The sequence below is a fragment of the Cryptotermes secundus genome, unplaced genomic scaffold, assembly GCF_002891405.2.
Source record: "Cryptotermes secundus unplaced genomic scaffold, Csec_1.0 scaffold206, whole genome shotgun sequence".
Taxonomy (NCBI): domain Eukaryota; kingdom Metazoa; phylum Arthropoda; class Insecta; order Blattodea; family Kalotermitidae; genus Cryptotermes; species Cryptotermes secundus.
This window is the reverse complement of record NW_019734313.1, coordinates 777,883-796,331: the sequence shown is the minus strand read 5'-3', so window position 1 is coordinate 796,331 and position 18,449 is coordinate 777,883. Positions and strand designations below refer to the sequence as shown.

Below are 18,449 nucleotides of genomic sequence, written 5' to 3'. Positions count from 1 at the left end.
ACAGGAACTTTGCTGCAAGACAGGCATATGTAACGATGACTTGGCGCAGATAAAGTCGTGTCTTATTTATACTCTGTTCTACTGACAACAGGCCAGCGAAAAATCTAACAATCTACAGCAAAACCATCAATTATTATGGGCGTTATAACATAGGTGTGCAGCTGGACGAAACATACACGTCGAACCCCCCCAGACGATTTAAATCCCTGACGAAACATACACGTCGAACCACGACAACGGGTTAAGTCTTCAGTGATTATCAGCCAGTTATGAGCCTTCTTTTATGAAAAACATGGTTATACATAGCAGGTCCACCTCCCTAGTAGTAACTTCTACAGAGGCCATCTTGCAGTATTCTTAACATGTGAGAAAGGGGCATATGATATTACTGCAAAAATGGCAATCCACGGTTTATAAGTGACATTTAAAATTGTGAGTCAAATTTGAACCAACTATGTATAAAATATCTATTTTCCTGGTGTTTTATATGGTTGTAAAATGTGGTTGCTTACTTGGAAAGAACACATATTACAGCTGTCTGAAAGTAAAATGCTCAGTTATAATTATTGCTGACCTGTGAAAAATGACATGGGAATGGGGGAGATTATACAGTGACAAATTCTGTCATCTTATGCAGGACTGTTAGGACAGTTAAATCATAGTTACAACATACTGAACATGTAGTTAAAACAGAAAATTCTGCCAGGGGGCTTTTGGGAAAACTAAGGAGATTAAAAATATGGACAAAATTTCCAAGAATGTCAACTAATTCAGGACTGTGTTCAGTGGTGGACTCTGATAAGAACAAAACTGAATCTTTGTGCTCTACTGTCAAGAGAGTCAGTTAATTGATAAGCTTCATGTCAGAACAGTGTATTAAAGACAAATATGGAATAAGCCTCATATTCCACAAGCTAAGAATGGAACAGAAGGAAATACACAGAAAAACGTTTAAAATTTGTAGTACCAGTATTCATCTCATATTGTTTAAGTGAAGAAGGATGAGACTTGCACAACATGCAAGCATAAATGAATATGTATACAATTTTGGGAAGTGACAACATAAGGTTGTTGTTACCCACAGATAACACAATATGAAAATGAGTATCAGACAAATAGATTTTGAAGATGTGACTTGACTCAGGTTAAAGAACAATGATGGGCTCTTGTGATTACAGTGATGAACCTTCAAGTGAATAAGAAAAAATTTCTTTGGTAAGTGAATAATTGTCAATTGCTTGAGGAAGTCTACCATGGAACTAAAGTGTTTAAAACATCTCTGAGGTTGTGTCAAAAGAAAGTGACACAGATCAATGCACCATCATTAGCAATTCACTAGATTGTATTTTCAACATATGATGAAAACCAAAACCACTTTACAGATCTCACTGAACACACATGACTCATCTTCCATACCCGCACAGATGTTTTAAACAGACAGCAAATCCCACTCAAGTATGCAAATACTTGTATGGTCCAGTTCCTCCCAGCCATAAAAAGAAAACATTTTCTGTTAAGAATAAAATGCTGTTTTATTTTAAATGGTCTAATGTGGAGTCCAGCCAACTTTATGATTTCACACTTGAAACTCATCTTGATCAAAGGAATGCACCATAATTTAAATGGGATGAAAACCCTTTATCTCAGATTAAAAAGACTGATTAATACAGAAATTGAAGAGAAACTTATGTCTACATTTTGAATTATTATCTGATGAGTAGTATTAAGAGATTCTGATTTAAAAAATAAACCACTATTTGACAGGCTATAGGTCCTGTGAGACATTCAGTGGTGAAATAATATATCATATTCTGTACTGGGACGTAACATTGATTCTGCAGCTTGTAAGTTAAAAATTATATTTCTCTTAAAGGTAAAATTGTGAAAACGGCAAGCAGTATTACTGGTGGCAAGTCATTATTGTACATGTTTGAAAATTCTTCCATCTTCAGTCACACTGGAAATGTAGGATCTGCATCGCCATATGACCAAGGCATATCTTCTCCAAATTTCTTTCTGTGAAGAGCATTCTTAGCTGCATACAGAATCTGCCATACACAGAGTATTTATAAGATACAGATTAAATTGACAAAAAATAATAGACTAATAATATATTCATATGGATTTATATGTAAGAACCAAGTCATGATATTGAATTAAATAAATTAAGATGAACTGAATGATGTTCTGTGTTCAAGGCATAGTGGTTCCAAGTATATTTTCTATGATTCTGGAATCTTCAATGATCTTGACATTTGTCTACTGCAGTTTACACTGACTGCTGACAGCAAATGAACAGTACAGATATTGCACTGCATGGAAGTACAAATTAATTTTCCTTGCATTTCATTAAACATATACTACAATTGCCAGATTACATGGCACAACATTCTAAAAGACAGCAATCTTCAAATTGCAGTAGTTGACAACCTATGTTTGGAGCTACCAAGTTGTCAGCCAAATGTAAGATGTAAAGGTGACTCAGAATCAATTACTTATTTCAACTGTCAATCAGTAGTCCCGTCTACTGATAACACCTATAATGTCTATGCCAGCCGCAAAAAGTTAATCGACAAGAGGGAATGTGAGTTCTTCCACAATGCATGCTGCTTAGCCTCTCCCTTCCACCTGAACTAATTACATCGAGCTACCTGCCCACAGACATCAATAGGTTGCCGCGAATATGTTCTTTGCATGGGCATTACTCTGGAAGCCTTGACACTTGTCTGTTCAAAATGATAATCTACAAATCAAGGGTCAGGCAGTATGTGAAGGCACTGCAGCAACACATTTCACACCACTAATTTGGTAAATTCATATCTATTTAACCCAAATTTTGTGGCTAAAAGTCAGGTGTAGCAATATGGTACTTAATTTTTTTTTCCCCAAAAATTTCTTGCCTAAAAGCAGGGACAGTAAATCAATAGAGTAAAGAAGGTAAAAAGAAAATAAGGTTAAGCTGTCCCTGTAACAGGCTGTGAAGGCCCACATGGGTGAGAGAGGTTGAGGCTCCACATCGGTTCACAGATGACAGTAAGGTTTTCAGCCTTATGTACCCACTGACCTTTACAACCCCCCCCCCCCNCCCCCCCCCCCCCCAGGGATCTTCCTGGTACTCATTTCTGTTACAGGCTGAGTTGACCCCAGGGCCATAATGCAGCTAGAAAGATTAGGTAAATTGAAAAAATTCAATGACCTCATTGGGAATCAAACCTGTGACCTTTTGGCTTGTAGCATAGTGCCTCAACCAACTACCCTATGGCATGCCCCAAGCAAAAAGATAAGGTAGGGTAAAGTTGTCCCTGTGCTTAACTAATTAAACACTATGCCATGAAGATGTATGGGGGAGTGGATGTATACATGTACGTAGGGAAGTCAAAAATTATCCGCACTCTTGTTTTTCCAATCCATATATACAAAAGTAGGGGTTGAACAAGTCCTTCATTTTTCTACATAGTCTCCTCCCTTTTCCATGCACTTGGTCCAGCAGTCCAAAAGCTTGCGTATTCCCTCCACGAAGAAGGTTTTCGGTTGGTCGCGCAACCATTTATGCACCGCTTCCCCCACTTCTTTGTCGGCAGAAAATCAAAAACCTCGTAAAACATCTTTGAGCGGTCCAAAGAGATGACAGTCGGAAAGGGCGAGATCTGGGCTGTAGGCAGGGTGTTCCAGCACCTCGAAACACACATGGTTAATGGTTTCAATGGTCTGGCCGTCCTTGTGTGTGTTTTTATTGTCATGCAACAACAACACTTTCTTCGACAATAGGCCTTGGCGTTTGGTGCGAATTGCTGGCTTCAGATTGTTGGCCAGCAAATCACTGTATCTTGCACTGTTGAGCGTACACCCTTTTTCCAGGTAGTCTTCCAGTATAGGCCTTTTTGAGTCCCAAAAAACGGTTAGCATCACCTTTCCCACGAAAGATTGAGTCTTGAATTTCATCTCCGTTTGCGATCCCAGGTGTTTCCACGCCATACGCTGGCTTTTGGATTCTGGCTCATAGTGATGAACCCACATATGAATTTCAGCCCCTGACACACCTTCCAATTAGAGAAATTGGATCACTATTCTTTGTTAATCATTGGTGCACACTGCTAGCAGAGCGGCCATGTTTACACTGTCACGGCATCAAGGAAAATGATGCGATCAAGGTAAAACTTCGATCATGTGACCACAGTAGTAACAACTCTAACAATGCATGTGTAGGAGGCAGTGTGACAAACCTAAAGATGTGTTACGGAGAAAGTGCGGATAATTTCTGACTTACCCTTGTAGATCCACATTTTCTTGACCTTGGTACTAGCTGGAGGTGAGTGGTCAGCTTCACACCCCGGCTGCTTTACCACTGGGAAAAGAGCCCCTGGTACCCATTGGATAGGAGGTTGGGTGGACCCCAGAGCCAGACTGGACAACATGGAGAAAAGAAAATTGTTGACCCTACAGGGATTCAAACTCTGATCCCTTGGTTATCGAGCCCGTAGCTAGTTGCCATATTGACTGCGCTATCCCAGCGCACTAAATCATGCGAGTAAATACAATAAATACAAAGTATGTTAAATAAAAGTTTCACTTCGGTTTACTAGATCTTACACATATGGTAGGACTCCTTGGGCGAGTGATCAGCTCGTCGCAAGGCCTCTACCCGTAGACAAACATAGAAAAACGCACACAAACATCCATGCCGAGTGGGATTCGAACCCACAATCCCGGCTTCCGAGCGAGCAAAGACCGCTTGGCTACCGTGACCGGCTATACTGGATTTACATGGACCTAACTTTCAGTGCAAACCACCCAATATTAATTTCATCAAAATGTGTCCAATACTTTCAGAGACATGGTTCTTCATTATGTGCTAATTCTAACAAAATACAACTCACCTGGTTATCGATGTATGCTTCACAGGCATAGCACCAGACTGAGAGGTCAGAAAAGCTTAGGGTCAGTGGGTGTGACATACCGTGGCCATGCAGCATCATGTGCTCACTGATGTAGCGACCACAGTGAACCTGCAGACATTGTGATTTCGTTGACATGCTGCCCCTTCAGCCAAGTTGACATTTCACGAGTAAAGTAATTCCATGGGAGTAGCATGGTAGTAGTGTCTGCATACTCACTGTGTAACACACTAAGCACACCCAGTTTTCCTGCACAGAGCCACATTCGGCACATGAACTATTACAGTCTATTCCACACTCTGGAACGGGCTGAACTTGAACAAGATGTGGACAGCTGCGCAGTGGTACCACAGCAAACATCTCTCCTGCTAGCAGCATCTGTATCCAACATACAGATGGTTAGGCTCTGTCCGGGAATATTGACACAACGACTGCTATTGCCTGACAGCATGAAAAAGATCGGAGAAATGTTTTTTTATTGCTAGTGTGGTGGGACTAAGTCCCTTGTACTGCGGCCACTTCTGGCCTATTGTACCAGCCCCAGATGATAGGTGAGGGTGATTGTGGAGCAACTGGTGGAATGAAGATTGTCAGGGGAAACCGAAGTACTCGGAGAAAACCTGCCCCAGTGCCACTTTGTCCACCACAAATCCCATTTGACCAGACCCGGGATTGAACCCGGGCCGCCGCAGTGGGAAGCCAGTGACTAACTGCTTGAGCTATGGTGAGGCCTGGGAAAAATGTTACTGTGCATCATGGGCATTTTTTTACAACAGTAACAAACTTTCATGTTCCATAGCAGCTGAATAACTGTCAACTGCTCAAAGAATATGGTAGCATAAGCAACATTTCTGGCTTATTTAAAATAACAAAAATTTCAGTGTGCTCCAGATAGAATTAAGAAAAATGAAACATACCTGCATGTTTTCAGAAAGGTAGTTGACTAATGTCTGTTCGTGTGGGATCTGACTGGAGGTCTCATTTGTATCTTCACTTGTGCTCCCACTTTGCCCCTGCTGACCTTCACCTATACGATCACTGCTGCTCTTGCCATCACTATCTGCAGCGCTCATTCCGTCATGTTCTGTTATGACAGTCAATGGGACCACAGTCCCTTCATGGAATGTTGTAACATCATACTGCTCTTCTGACCTGTATCCCTCATCTGAGAAGGATATGCTACAAGTGTGTGGTAATGTGAAAACCGATGATTCCTCAGTCTCATCAAAAGGCACATCAACAGCAGATAATTCCTTGAAATTACTAGAACTTGACTTGGGCCACATCTGACTCTCAATATCAATGGATGAACTTACAGGGCTGGAGTCACTGGAGGGTACCATGGGACTAGTGTTTCTGTCCGAACAAATAGGATCCACCTGACCTTCATCTAAACTGAATTTACTAAGAGATTCATTTAATGTGTGCCACAAATCAGCTGACATGACTTCAAAATTCTGTTCTGCAGAAGGAGGAACTTTTATGTCTCTGTCAGTTTCTTCCTTGTGATGGAGCGTGATTAGTGCTCCCTCATCATTTTCTCCTTGATGTCCACCACTCACATTCAGTACTACCTGCAGCTTATCTTCCAGTGGCTCTGTGTGAACAACTCTCTCTTGAGGGAGTGCCACCTGAAAACACACTGCTGACCAGTACCTGGCTTGTGTTCTAATTACATTCTTAATGGATGTGACTGCACTGGGACAAGCTACATGATGAGGTGCTAGAGAGGGCAGGGGATCTCCCAGCAGAGCCTTAGTGCACATGGGCATAGCATGAGAGATAGAAGTGACATTGTAGCCCCCTTCCAAAGAGAGGATCACACGGCCCCCTGCTAGTGCAGTCAACAGGTGGGTCAAATGACCATATGCTTCTGGACTCACTTTGCAGCCTGAAATCAGAGACATGTAAAATTTCATGTAATGGCCACTGCTACAAGCTGTTTCAGGAGAGTTACAGGAGAGATATCTGTGTCCAGTATATTGTCACATGATTTATTGACTATAGACAAGGTTTGGATTGATGACTGGATATATTGGACTCTTTGATAGTGCAGGACTACACTTTACAATACTCTATATTAGACATGCACGCACACACTCTCTCTCTTTAGTGTCTACAGCCATGTCTTCACTTTCTATTCCTTGGCAGTGGTTTCCAATGTCAGATGTTCCTTTCCCCTGGGTTCCCAAACTATCTCCTGCCTCAGCTACCAGTTCCTCACAGCAACAGCTCACAGTGACTGAACTTCGGCAGTTCTCTGACTAAGTAAGGGTTAATTCACACATAGCGAGCTGTGCACCGACTGTGTCATTTTGAATGGAATTGCTAAACGGCAGTCTGCATTTGAAATGCACTGCATAGGTTTATGTAATTCAGACATGCTGGACTGGGCGACGACTGTGCCCCGACTGTGTCGTCTCCGACCGCTTCAAAAGCGATTCATCAAGGTCACGGCTCGACACAGCTGGCGCACAGCCCTGTATGTGTGAATAACGAAAGGGCGCCCACTGGTCGCCCGGCGCTATTCGGCAGATTTCGTTACAGCACATCTTTGTGCCGAAGCGGAGCGAAGCATTTGGTCAGTTCAGTGCGAGAGAGCTTCCTGGCTGTAATGTCCGCACATGTGACGTAAGGACGGCATGCTTGGCGTACGATTTTGGCTTTCATGTTCAGATTCGCCTTCTGTAACAGACCCTTCATCCCTCAAGTAATTATGTAAGACACATGCAGCCTTAATAATTGTGTCTGCATTTTCAGGTTTGACATGCATTCTTCCGAAAAATATTCTGAATTTCTGAGTCATAATGCCAAATGCATTTTCGACTACACGACGTGCTCTAGAGAGCCTGTAATTGTATATTTGTTTTCCTTCATCGTAACGTGCTGCGCTTCCTGGGTATGGCCGTAGTAAATTTCGTTTTAAAGGGAATGGTTCGTCTCCAACAATAACGAAAGGATAAGTTTCTGTGGAATTCGGTACAGGTCTTGGCTCTGGAATGTTCAAGCGGCTCTCTTCTAAACGTTTCCCAAAAACTGAATTTGAAAAAATTCCACCATCACTTGACTTGCCATACCTTCCAATGTCAACAACCACAAACTTGTAGTTCGCATCTACGAGTGCCAAAAGGACAACTGAAAAGGTTTTTTTACAGTTAAAGTAGAGGGATCGGCTATTTTTAGGAGCTTGTATTTCAAAGTGCTTCCCGTCAATTTCGCCTATGCAGTTGGGGAACTGCCGCATTGAATAAAAGTCATCCGCTATTTTTCGCCACATTTCTCCAGTTGGTTCTGGCATTTCTTTCTTGGCCATTGTTTCCCATATAGCTTTACAAGTTGGAAATATAATAGAATTTACAGTTGAAGGAGCCAGTCTATAGCTAAAACTCAGAGAAATTTGCGAGTCTCCTGAACCCAAGTATTTCATTGTTAAAGCTAACCTTTCTTCCAATGAAACAGATTGCCTCCATTTAGAATTCTGTTTTGTCAATTCTGGTCCCAGTATTTTTAACAGATTTTCAAATTTTCGTACGCTCATACGAAAATACGTGAAGAATTTATCCTGATCATCCTTAAGGCGAGAATATATCGTATGAAATTCTCCTTCTTCGTCTCTTGCTCTCCATAACTGATGAACCCAATATTTTCTTTTCTTTCTGTTCTTTTCTTCTTGCAACACAAGGTATGCTCCGCATGCAGCAATCACATCTTCTTCGTTCTGATCCATCTCTACGAATGCAAAATAAAAACCAGCTACAGCACAGTCGGCGACCAGTCCACTATGTGTGAATGGTGGCAGCAGAGCACAGTCTGCGCACGGCCGGTGCACGGTCGGTGCACAGCACGCTATGTGTGAATCCGGCCTAACTCAACTCAATTGTCTCTCACTAACTACCCTGCTTATAACATCTTGGAACAGAATGCATAGAAAACACTGTTCCACTACTGCTGTGGAAACATGCTTGTCTATGAAACTGTTACTTAGCAATGACTATTGTATAGGCGCTTCTCTCGTGGTCACTGCCTAGCAATATGCCACAAAATGAAGCACAAAATATTATAAATCAAACATCTGTAAGCTTGTGCCATCTCTACACATACATATTGTCATGCTTTAGTGTGACTATAGATGGGGTATGGAGTGGTGAATGGATTTACTGACCACTTACACACATCATTTAGAAACAGTGTTATCACTAATCTCCACAATTCACAAATCACTACACACTAAGTCTTCTACAGCCATCCTCTAGCAAGGAGAGTCTTCCGCATCCTGTGCTCAGGTCCTGTCATCACTGTCTCCTGTGCAGAACTCAACTCTCAACTAAACTGCGTTGCCACAGTTGTCTTCCTTATAGCCACTTTACATGGACCGAGTAGAAAACATCCCCTTTCCGCCAGTAACTCTTATTGTTGTTGAGGAGTGTTTACAATGCTGTTGTCTTGTTGTTTGTTTCAAGGTTCTTGCCTAGCAATGGGTCTATATGTCACAATATGGACCATTGTAATCCAGTGTTAGAACAAATGCATTAGAAAACTTCTATTATATTAACAAAGGAACAAGAATATTACAATCAAAATGTCTCACTGATCCCATAACAAATGAAAATGTTATAGCAACTTCAAAATCACACAGTGTTCAATTCCCCTAAAATGGTTTAAGCTCTGTGAACATTTCAATGTTGTGAGTTTGTCATTGCCTTAAAGCTCCTAACTTCATGATGCCAATTATAAACATGTTTAATTTGAGGTTCTCACAGCAGTGGCTATGAAGAGTTATCTCTCCTGGGTTATATGTTGTGTAGTCCAGTTAAAGTCAACTAACATTTACAAGAAAACCCGACCTTCAGGGTTGAAAAGTAAGCCAAGCAAGACACCAGCATGAAGGAGGCAATAAGCAGCTTTGCTTGCTGTCTTCTTGATGCTGGTTTCTGTTATGTTCCTCTGAAACATTAGTTAACTTTAACTGGACTACACACCATTATAACCCACAAAGCAGAACTCTTCACTGACTAGAGATAGTTTTCTCTTGCAGACCCCTATTGCTATGCAGAAACAGCAGGAGAAACGATATTCTGGTAAACATAGTGATTCATATTCAAGCAAAAATCATGGAAGACAAAACTTTTAAAATAACAGCTAGACACACCACAGTCATCATGACAAGGTGTTTGGAGTACAAATTTACAGGTCCACACCAGAACTGTAATATTTTAGATGACACAAAATATTGTTTTTCAGTGAAAATTTTTTTCAAAAAAGAAATGAAGGGCCCAATATTCATGCCAACTCCACAGCAGATTTGTGAATCCACTACGGAAATGGAGGTTTTTACAGTGGTAACTGAAAACACTCTTCACACATAAAATCCTTAAGCTACTGATCATGGCTACCTAACATACTAACATGATGCCCAAATGTCAGAAGTGGTGAGTCATGGAAGTATCACAGAGGCATCCACTGCTATGCAATATCTTAAGACATGTTCCTACGGCAATGAATACGCATATGGCAGTAAAGGAACTGTTGGGTGCAATTTCTCATAATTAGTCCGCATAAAAGTTGTATAAAGAGAGGCAGTGAGACTCAGACCCGAGCCACAGAGCACAAAAGTATTAGGAACAGTCCCAGTTATTAGAGGCTGTTACCAAGCAACAAGTGCATCAAGATGCAGATGACTGGAAAAACTTCAAAAGTGTTGTAATTATCTGAAGACTGCAAAGAATAACAAAACTGCTGTTAATTATTTGTAGTTAAGAGCAGCAAGTATCCAATAATTCAATTATCAAACCAAAACCTGTGTCTAATCAACAGAGTTTCAACTTTTTTCATCTCATGGCACACTAAGGAAGGTGCCAAAATTGCAAAGGGACACTATCAGTTTATTAAGGATAGATTTTATCATTAAAAAGAGTATTAAGATTGTATTTAAAAGTTCAATAGCGAAAATTCTAATCACTGCATTATTTTTAGAAATAATGGTCATCATGCATTTCAAAAGATTTATTTTTATAATTTATGTTCATATTTGTATTTATTCAAAATACTGAAATGAGATATCAATGAAAAGATGTTATTTACAAAAAAATCTATGACATATTCCATTGGCCTCAAAAAATGTCCCCTCTCTTTCTCTCTCTTTTTCTGTCACACATCCTCTCTTTCTCTCAATGAAAAAATTATGTTTTGAATAAAGTAGTCTGTTCTATGATGAAAAATTTTAATTCAAATTAATGTTTTATATTTACAATAAGTACAAAGAGGGTAAGATTGTTCTACTCAAATACTGTGGCACATATGCCCACTTCTAGGCAATGACCGCTATACAAGCAACTATACAACAGCCACTGTGATGTAACAGCTCCACAAACAAGCATGTTTCCATGGCAACAAGAGATTACAGCAACAATGGAAGCGACAATTTCTACATGGTCTGTGCCGAAATGTTACAAGCAGGACCAATTAGCAGAACTGCTAGGGTTCAGTCATTGTGAGCTGCTGCTGTTAGAAGTTGATAGCTGAGGCCAGAGACACTTCAGGAACCCACAGGAAGGGGAATGTCTGCCACTGGAAACCACTACCAAGCAATGGCAGTGAAGATATGACTGGACACTAGCATTTATGCAATAGTGAACTGTAGAGTGTAGTCACACGCTGTATCAAAGTGCCCAATAAATCAAGTCATCCATCCAAATCCCCTCTACAGTCACACTTATCACATGACAATATAAACATGAGTAGAAATAAACAAACTTTGTAGAATTAAATTGACAATATTTTTGTCCAATCAGCTCAAACATTTAAACTTTGTTCTTCTGTCAGTACAACTAAGAATATTTTCATTCATTCCCTGTATACTCTTGTTAAGAGTTTTCAAGGCTTGGGAGATGGCAGCCAGGAGAGCAACTTTATCATACCAAGTCTCGTCAGTAAGCAGGTCAGCCAGCTCCGAATCTTCAAAAGTGAAAAAAATTGTAAGCTCTTCACTCAGTTCAGAGAACCTTGAAAGCAGCCACCCTCAAGATAGCAGCCTCACTTCTGTGAGCAGTATGAGTTGTGTGTGAGCAGCTTCCATGGCAGAAAATAGTGCTGAAAACACCCTCGACTGTAATGGCCAACTCTTGATCTAATTAACCTTCTTGATTGTCACATCCAATACTTCTGGACATCAGGTATTACTGATACTGAAATAAAGGCCTCCTTGTGCAAGAAAGTGTGTGTAGAACAATTACAGGGTTCATTTGTTTGCCCTGTGTGACAAGTCCTACCAGGCTTCCAGACCGTCTGTGCAAATGATGACACAAGATTTGCATGACGAATCGTGAGAACTGAAATAATTGTCATAACATCAACAATGTCTTTGCATTTTGTTGTTTCTGGGAATAGTTTGCAAAATACAAATTGTTCACTGATGTCTCCATCACAAAATAAAAATTGCTGAATGTTAGGAGTTGAGCTTTTCCAGTGATATCAGTTGACTTGTCCAAGTGGATGGGGAAAAAAAAATCAGCTTCTTTAATATTAGCTAACACTTGTGACACGTCTTGTATGTCCTGACTAACAGAGTTATCTGACATAGGGATTTTCAAAATATCTTTCTCATATTCCTCATCAAATACAGTATTTACAATTTTACCGCATGCTGGTAAAATTACAGACACAACAGTGTATGTGATTTAATTGTTTCTGCCACAATTTTAGCAATGGCATAGCTTACTTCTTAAGCTCTGTTAGAAATAGTTGTGATTTTGGTCCGCTGTTTAGCCTAGTGTCTTTAATAAGCTATAAGCCTTTTGAAATATTCAGTTGGTTTCTCGCATAAATGCGAATGCTTCGTGTGAAGGGGTCTTTTCAGTTTGCTTGGAACCATAGCTTGATTTGCCAGTTTCTCACCATAAACAACACACTTAGAACGTGGCTGTTCTTCATCAGATAAAATGAATGCGAAGGACAAGTAGTCTTCATTATGTTGGCGCATGACAGTTTTAGAACTAACACAAAGTGTACTATGTATGATACAAGGGCCACGCCATAGCTCAAGCGGTTAGTCGCGGGTTTCCCACCGCTGCGGCCCGGGTTCGGTCATGTGGAAGTTGTGGTGGACAAAGTGGCACTGGGGCAGGTTTTCTCCTAGTACTTCGGTTTCCCCTGCCAATCTTCATTCCACGAATTGCTCCACAATCACCCTCACCTATCATCTGGGGCTGGTACAATAGGCCAGAAATGGCTGCAGTACAAGGGACTTAGTCCCACCCACTAGCAATAAAAGAAAGTATGATACTACCAGAACTAGTGCCACCCACACTTGATTCATTGTCATCATCTAACTTAGGTTCTTTTATTATGAATCTGTCCATATCGATATAAGCCCTAAAAATAAAAATAAATCAACTAAATTAAGAAAAAACAAAATAATTACAACAAAACAGGAATAACAAACAAACTGCATTAGTGCAAACTCGCATGGAATAACACACCCAATCTGAATAACAGATGACTGAAAACTGACACTAGTGGCTTGACAAGGATTAAAGGTGGGGTAGTAAAAGTACACTGGAGTTATTTTGGGATCGGGAACATTAGGGATGGAAATCCTTGGAATTTTCCAACAATAAGGTCTTTTTATTAAACTGTTATTGTTTTCATTATTATTGACCTCTTATGAAAAATATACAGTACTTCTAAAATTTACCTCTACTATTTTTTATTACATGTTTTTCTTACCTTTTTTTCAACCTTTCCCCAAACTCCTGTGGCACACCGACCAAAAATTAGTGGTCTAGTCACCAAACCATGATAACACACTAGCAAGATGCAATACTGAACATAACTGCTTACCTCCAAGTGGGTCGCCAATACAAGCATCGAAACCAGAGGACACAAGTACAAGCTCAGGACTGAACTGGTAGGAGATGGGCAGAACCACCTGGTAGAAGGCTGTCAGATACTCTGCGTCACTCATGCCGCTCTAGACATGGAAGTGTGAGTTAGTTTCATGTGACATGGGAGAAACAGTGCACTGAAATGAATATTTTGGGCAGAACCACCTGGTAGAAGGCTGTCAGATACTCTGCGTCACTCATGCCGCTCTAGAAATGGAAGTGTGAGTTAGTTTCCTGTGACGTGGCAGAAACAGTGCACTGAAATGAATATTAATGTCATTCATCTGTAGATTTTCTTTTACGACACTAATATCAAAACACACAATCTTATAATATTATATTTAAGCATCCTGTTGCACTCTACACGATAAATGATACAAACTCCGTCCTAAGTGCAAACAATATATATTATATGTTAAGAGTATACACCTGATGATGGCCGATAGAGGCCGAAACATGCAGTGTAGAAAGAACAAGATCAAAGCCATATAATATATATTGTTTGCACTTAGGACGGAGTTTGTATCATTTAACACAATCTTATATTTGAAGAATTACACAAAATTTACACAAAATAACATTACACCCTCCTCCACGTCTCCCCACTCTTCACAAACAGGGCATAAAAATACAGAAGTTAACACATATCTGCACTAGTGAAGACAACACCACACACTGCTAGAGGGAACAATGCACAAGCAAGGGGCATGTGACTATAAAGGAAACCAACATAACATTAATAACAACAATCACAAAACAATATTAACACGTGGCATTTTGTAGATTACAGATTGCAGATGTAACAAAACAACGGGCTAACCAACACAAAAACGAGCTGCTCAAATAAAACACCTGGCTCTAAACAAGCGGACAGTGCCCTTATGAGGTGGAAGAGGAATTTACAAAAGTACTGAAAAATTTTAACAGAAAATTTTAATGGATTTTATTTAATTATTTTTATTTTATTTTTAAGTGGACTACGGCACGTGGATTTAGCACACATCAGATCAGTGTAGCAGTTTTGATATATTAAGACATCTGAAGATGGGCATCTATGGCCGAAACTTGTGTTAAATGCGAAACTGGAGGAATAAAAAAGAACAATTGTTGCATTATTGACGGATGCTGAAATAAAGAATTACAGAACACTTTATTTATGTGTTATAATTAATTAGGATAATCTTGAAAGTGTTATAATTATTTGTAGTTACGATTAGTGAATATCCAATAAATCGACTCACCGATCCAAACACATGTCTTTAGACACTAATACGCAAGACAATATATTACACCTCCTCAATCACTTTGGTCCCTACTCTAGGCTTACATTATATTACACTTAACATGCCCGTGGCTACTCACCAAAATGCTGAAAGACCACTCTGACTTTAAATTAACCTACAACATGGAATTATAATTTGGCTTGAACTACCTGGAACAGTGCATGTAGAAGTGAAATAGAATTACACCACAGGAGCATAAAGGGCCCCAAACTCTATAAGGCCTGAACTAGAAACTTAATCCAACAAATTTTCAAAACAATCGTTCACAATGTAAGAGGCACTATCTGTTAATACATATACTCATGTAAAAATTAAGTTGGATCCAACTTAACATCTTTACATTTGTATATATTTTACATATATTTTTAATCTTTGCCTTACAGTGTGGACATTTTTACTATTTTGTATTTTCCTTGGGACGAAGACCGTTTTATGGCTGAAACATGCAGTGCGTGATTGGGGACAAAAAACAAGATGGTTTTTTAATATAAAGTTGCATGACGGTTCATCACAAACCTTTAAGTGAATGCAGCACTAAACCACACACATCAGCATACCTTATTCCAGGGAATATTAACATTATAACCCTCCCCTTTCCCAGTCCCCACCACACTGTAGTTGGCATCCTTTGAGCCTGGGAAAAAGCTGCCGTTGTCATAGCGATGTATTGACAGGTACAGAACTCTGGGATCTGACTCAAACATATGCTGACTTCCATTACCATGGTGAACATCCCAGTCCAGCAGTAGAATTCTACAAGGAAACAAGCTCTTTCTAAATCACCACAACCAGTATTAAGAATGCAATGGGTCAAAACTGAGAAAAATATTGAATAAAATCTACAGTAATTCCGACCTTACTAATCCTAAAGCAAAACGTTTCTTACATACATCATTTGAAAGAAGATTCAAGTTAAATAAATGTAAAATTAAGTAACTAACTCATTTTGTCTACAGCTCAGTTATACACGTACAAGTTTGTTTCTTAAAATCAAGAGTCTGTGTACACATTTACTTGTTAGCTTATGGCTCACCGTTTCAGTCCATGCACCTGAATGGCATATTTTGCAGCCAATGAAACATTGTTGAACATGCAGAAGCCACATGGTTCATCCTCCTCAGCATGATGCCCTGGTGGTCGCACAATAGCCACTCCAGAACGACTCTCTCCGTTCAGAACACTATCCACCACCTGCCATCACATACAGAAATCACAGTCATATAATACGTAAAAGGATTTGAAGAATGCTGTCTTCTGGGATGTGGCACCATGTAGATTTTGTGTGAACTGACGTTTCGGAGGAACATATCGCCTCCATTTTCAGGGTAGAAAAATCCGAAAGCAAGGAGCGAGCATGAGCAGGTGGCTGCAGCTTGAGCCACCAGTCGAAAACATGCGGCTATATAAGAACAGGAAGGGCAGGAGAGTGGGCCACATGGGAAATCAACAGAGAAGAGAGGGAAAGAGTCTGTGGATATGAATCAGCGGGTAGCAGGCCAGAGCCAGTATAGGGCTGTGTCGGGGGGGGGATATCGGGAAAGCACTGACCCAATAGCCTTGGGGCTAAGCTACCGATCATGCACTGACCTGTGTAACCTTGTAGATCTGGTGTCATGCTCCCTCAAGGAACCTCTGGAACATCAATGCCAGATCTACAAGGCTACACAGGACAAGGCATGATCAGCAGCTTAGCCCCAAGGCTATTGGTTCAATGCTCGCCTGGTAGCCCTGCCTCTTTCCCCCCCAGAATGATCCTATACTGGCTCTGGCCTGCTGGCCCATCTCCACAGACCCTTCTCCTCTCCTCTTTACTGATTTCCCATGTGGCCCACTCTCCCTCCCTTCCTGTTCTTATACCGTTGCATGTTTTTGACTGGTGGCTCAGTCTGTAGCCACCTGCTCACGCTGGTTCCTTGCTTGCGGATTTTTCTACCCTGAAGATGGAGATACGCTCCTCCGAAATGTCGGTTCACATAAGATCTACACAGTGCAACATCCCAGAAGATGACCAATCTTCACAGTCACCACCATGAAAACCTCAAATCTTACAATTATAAATAACTCCGTCCAATGTGACCTGTAAGCTTTTTACTACATAAAAACTTAACACCCTTACATGTTTCGGTCTCTGTGGACCATCTTCAGAAGGCAAACATCACTACAAATAGGAAACCACCATCACATAATTTGTTTACACGTAAAGTACGTACACTTATATGCTACAATACATAGTACACAGAATACACAGTACACAGTACACAGAATTGTAATTGTTATTGTGACGGACTAGAATGAAACAAATCAAACTCCTCAAATCTTACATGTAAAAGGATTTGTTTCATGACTTCTGAAACAAATGAATAAGTATGGAAATTTAATTTTCTGATGTGGAACTAATTTAAAATAAGTACAATTTACATTTTTACATAAGAAAGAGCATTTATAAAGATCTGAATGTAGCAACAGTTACATCAGAAATCAGGTATCATAAACAAAAATTTAGCTATAGTCCTAAAATAAATTAATTTTGAATTTAATAATGTACTTCCTACACCAACAAATTATATATGATCTCAGGATCTTGAAGAAATGGGATGAGTGTGTGGACTGGGTTGTCAATATGGTAATGAAATTTCAGGTTCTGCAAAAGCCAGGGAATTTCTTGAGTTTAGCTAGTTCAATATTACATGGCAGTGAAGTGCAGTTAACAAGGACTGTTGAATGAGGATTAAAATCAACTGAAATATATTTCAGGAGACTGCAGGTTACATCCCTCTGAACAACAAAAGAAATAACAATGGCAGAGTAACAGACATCACTAATACCAGATGTTATACAACACCACAACAGAAACTGGAATGAACAAGTCAAAAGATTGGATTTCACAGGACCCCCCCCCTCCTCTCAAGAATTTTATTTTAACACATCAGACTGGAGGATGAAGGCACTTAGGAAGATATCTACCAAAAAGGTGAACACATTTTGTCTTGTAATATGTGCACTAGGACAACAGGACCTAATATTATAAAGGATTATGATAATTACGGAGGTCCAATTGAGATTTTCTCCCAAACTGAAACCATACCATGTCCCCCAGTGAGTTCTCTATAGCGGCTGATCCAGTGAAGATGAACATGATCGTGCAGTTTATACCGGATTGTCAGTCACTAGCAGAAGGAATTTCTCTCGATCTTTTAATTACAGATTTCAGGTGAACAACAGCAATGGTTTCTTTTTATTATGGAACATCACATTAACCCTTCCGCACCGACCCTTTAAATAATCGTATGCCACCGACATCGGTGCAGTGCACCGACCTGCGCAGTGTTAGCTTTGAAGTACGTTGCTGACAAAACGAGGAAATATATTCCAATTTTCTGGAGTACATA

General features: G+C 40.1%; 1 protein-coding gene across 1 annotated transcript in view; it reads right to left on the bottom strand.

The window, feature by feature from the left end:
• Nucleotides 1-1,390: 1,390 nt before the first annotated feature.
• Nucleotides 1,391-18,449, bottom strand: part of LOC111868516 (histone deacetylase 6) — a 51,034-nt gene continuing 33,975 nt past the window's right edge. Inside the window, exons 16-22 of the mRNA XM_023859212.2 lie at nt 16,094-16,251; nt 15,618-15,813; nt 13,734-13,863; nt 5,813-6,786; nt 5,115-5,273; nt 4,878-5,006; nt 1,391-2,048 (exon numbers count right to left, since the gene is read on the bottom strand). Coding sequence (XP_023714980.1) covers nt 1,953-2,048; nt 4,878-5,006; nt 5,115-5,273; nt 5,813-6,786; nt 13,734-13,863; nt 15,618-15,813; nt 16,094-16,251 — 1,842 coding nt within the window. The 3' untranslated portion in view covers nt 1,391-1,952. The remainder of the gene's footprint in view (nt 2,049-4,877; nt 5,007-5,114; nt 5,274-5,812; nt 6,787-13,733; nt 13,864-15,617; nt 15,814-16,093; nt 16,252-18,449) is intronic.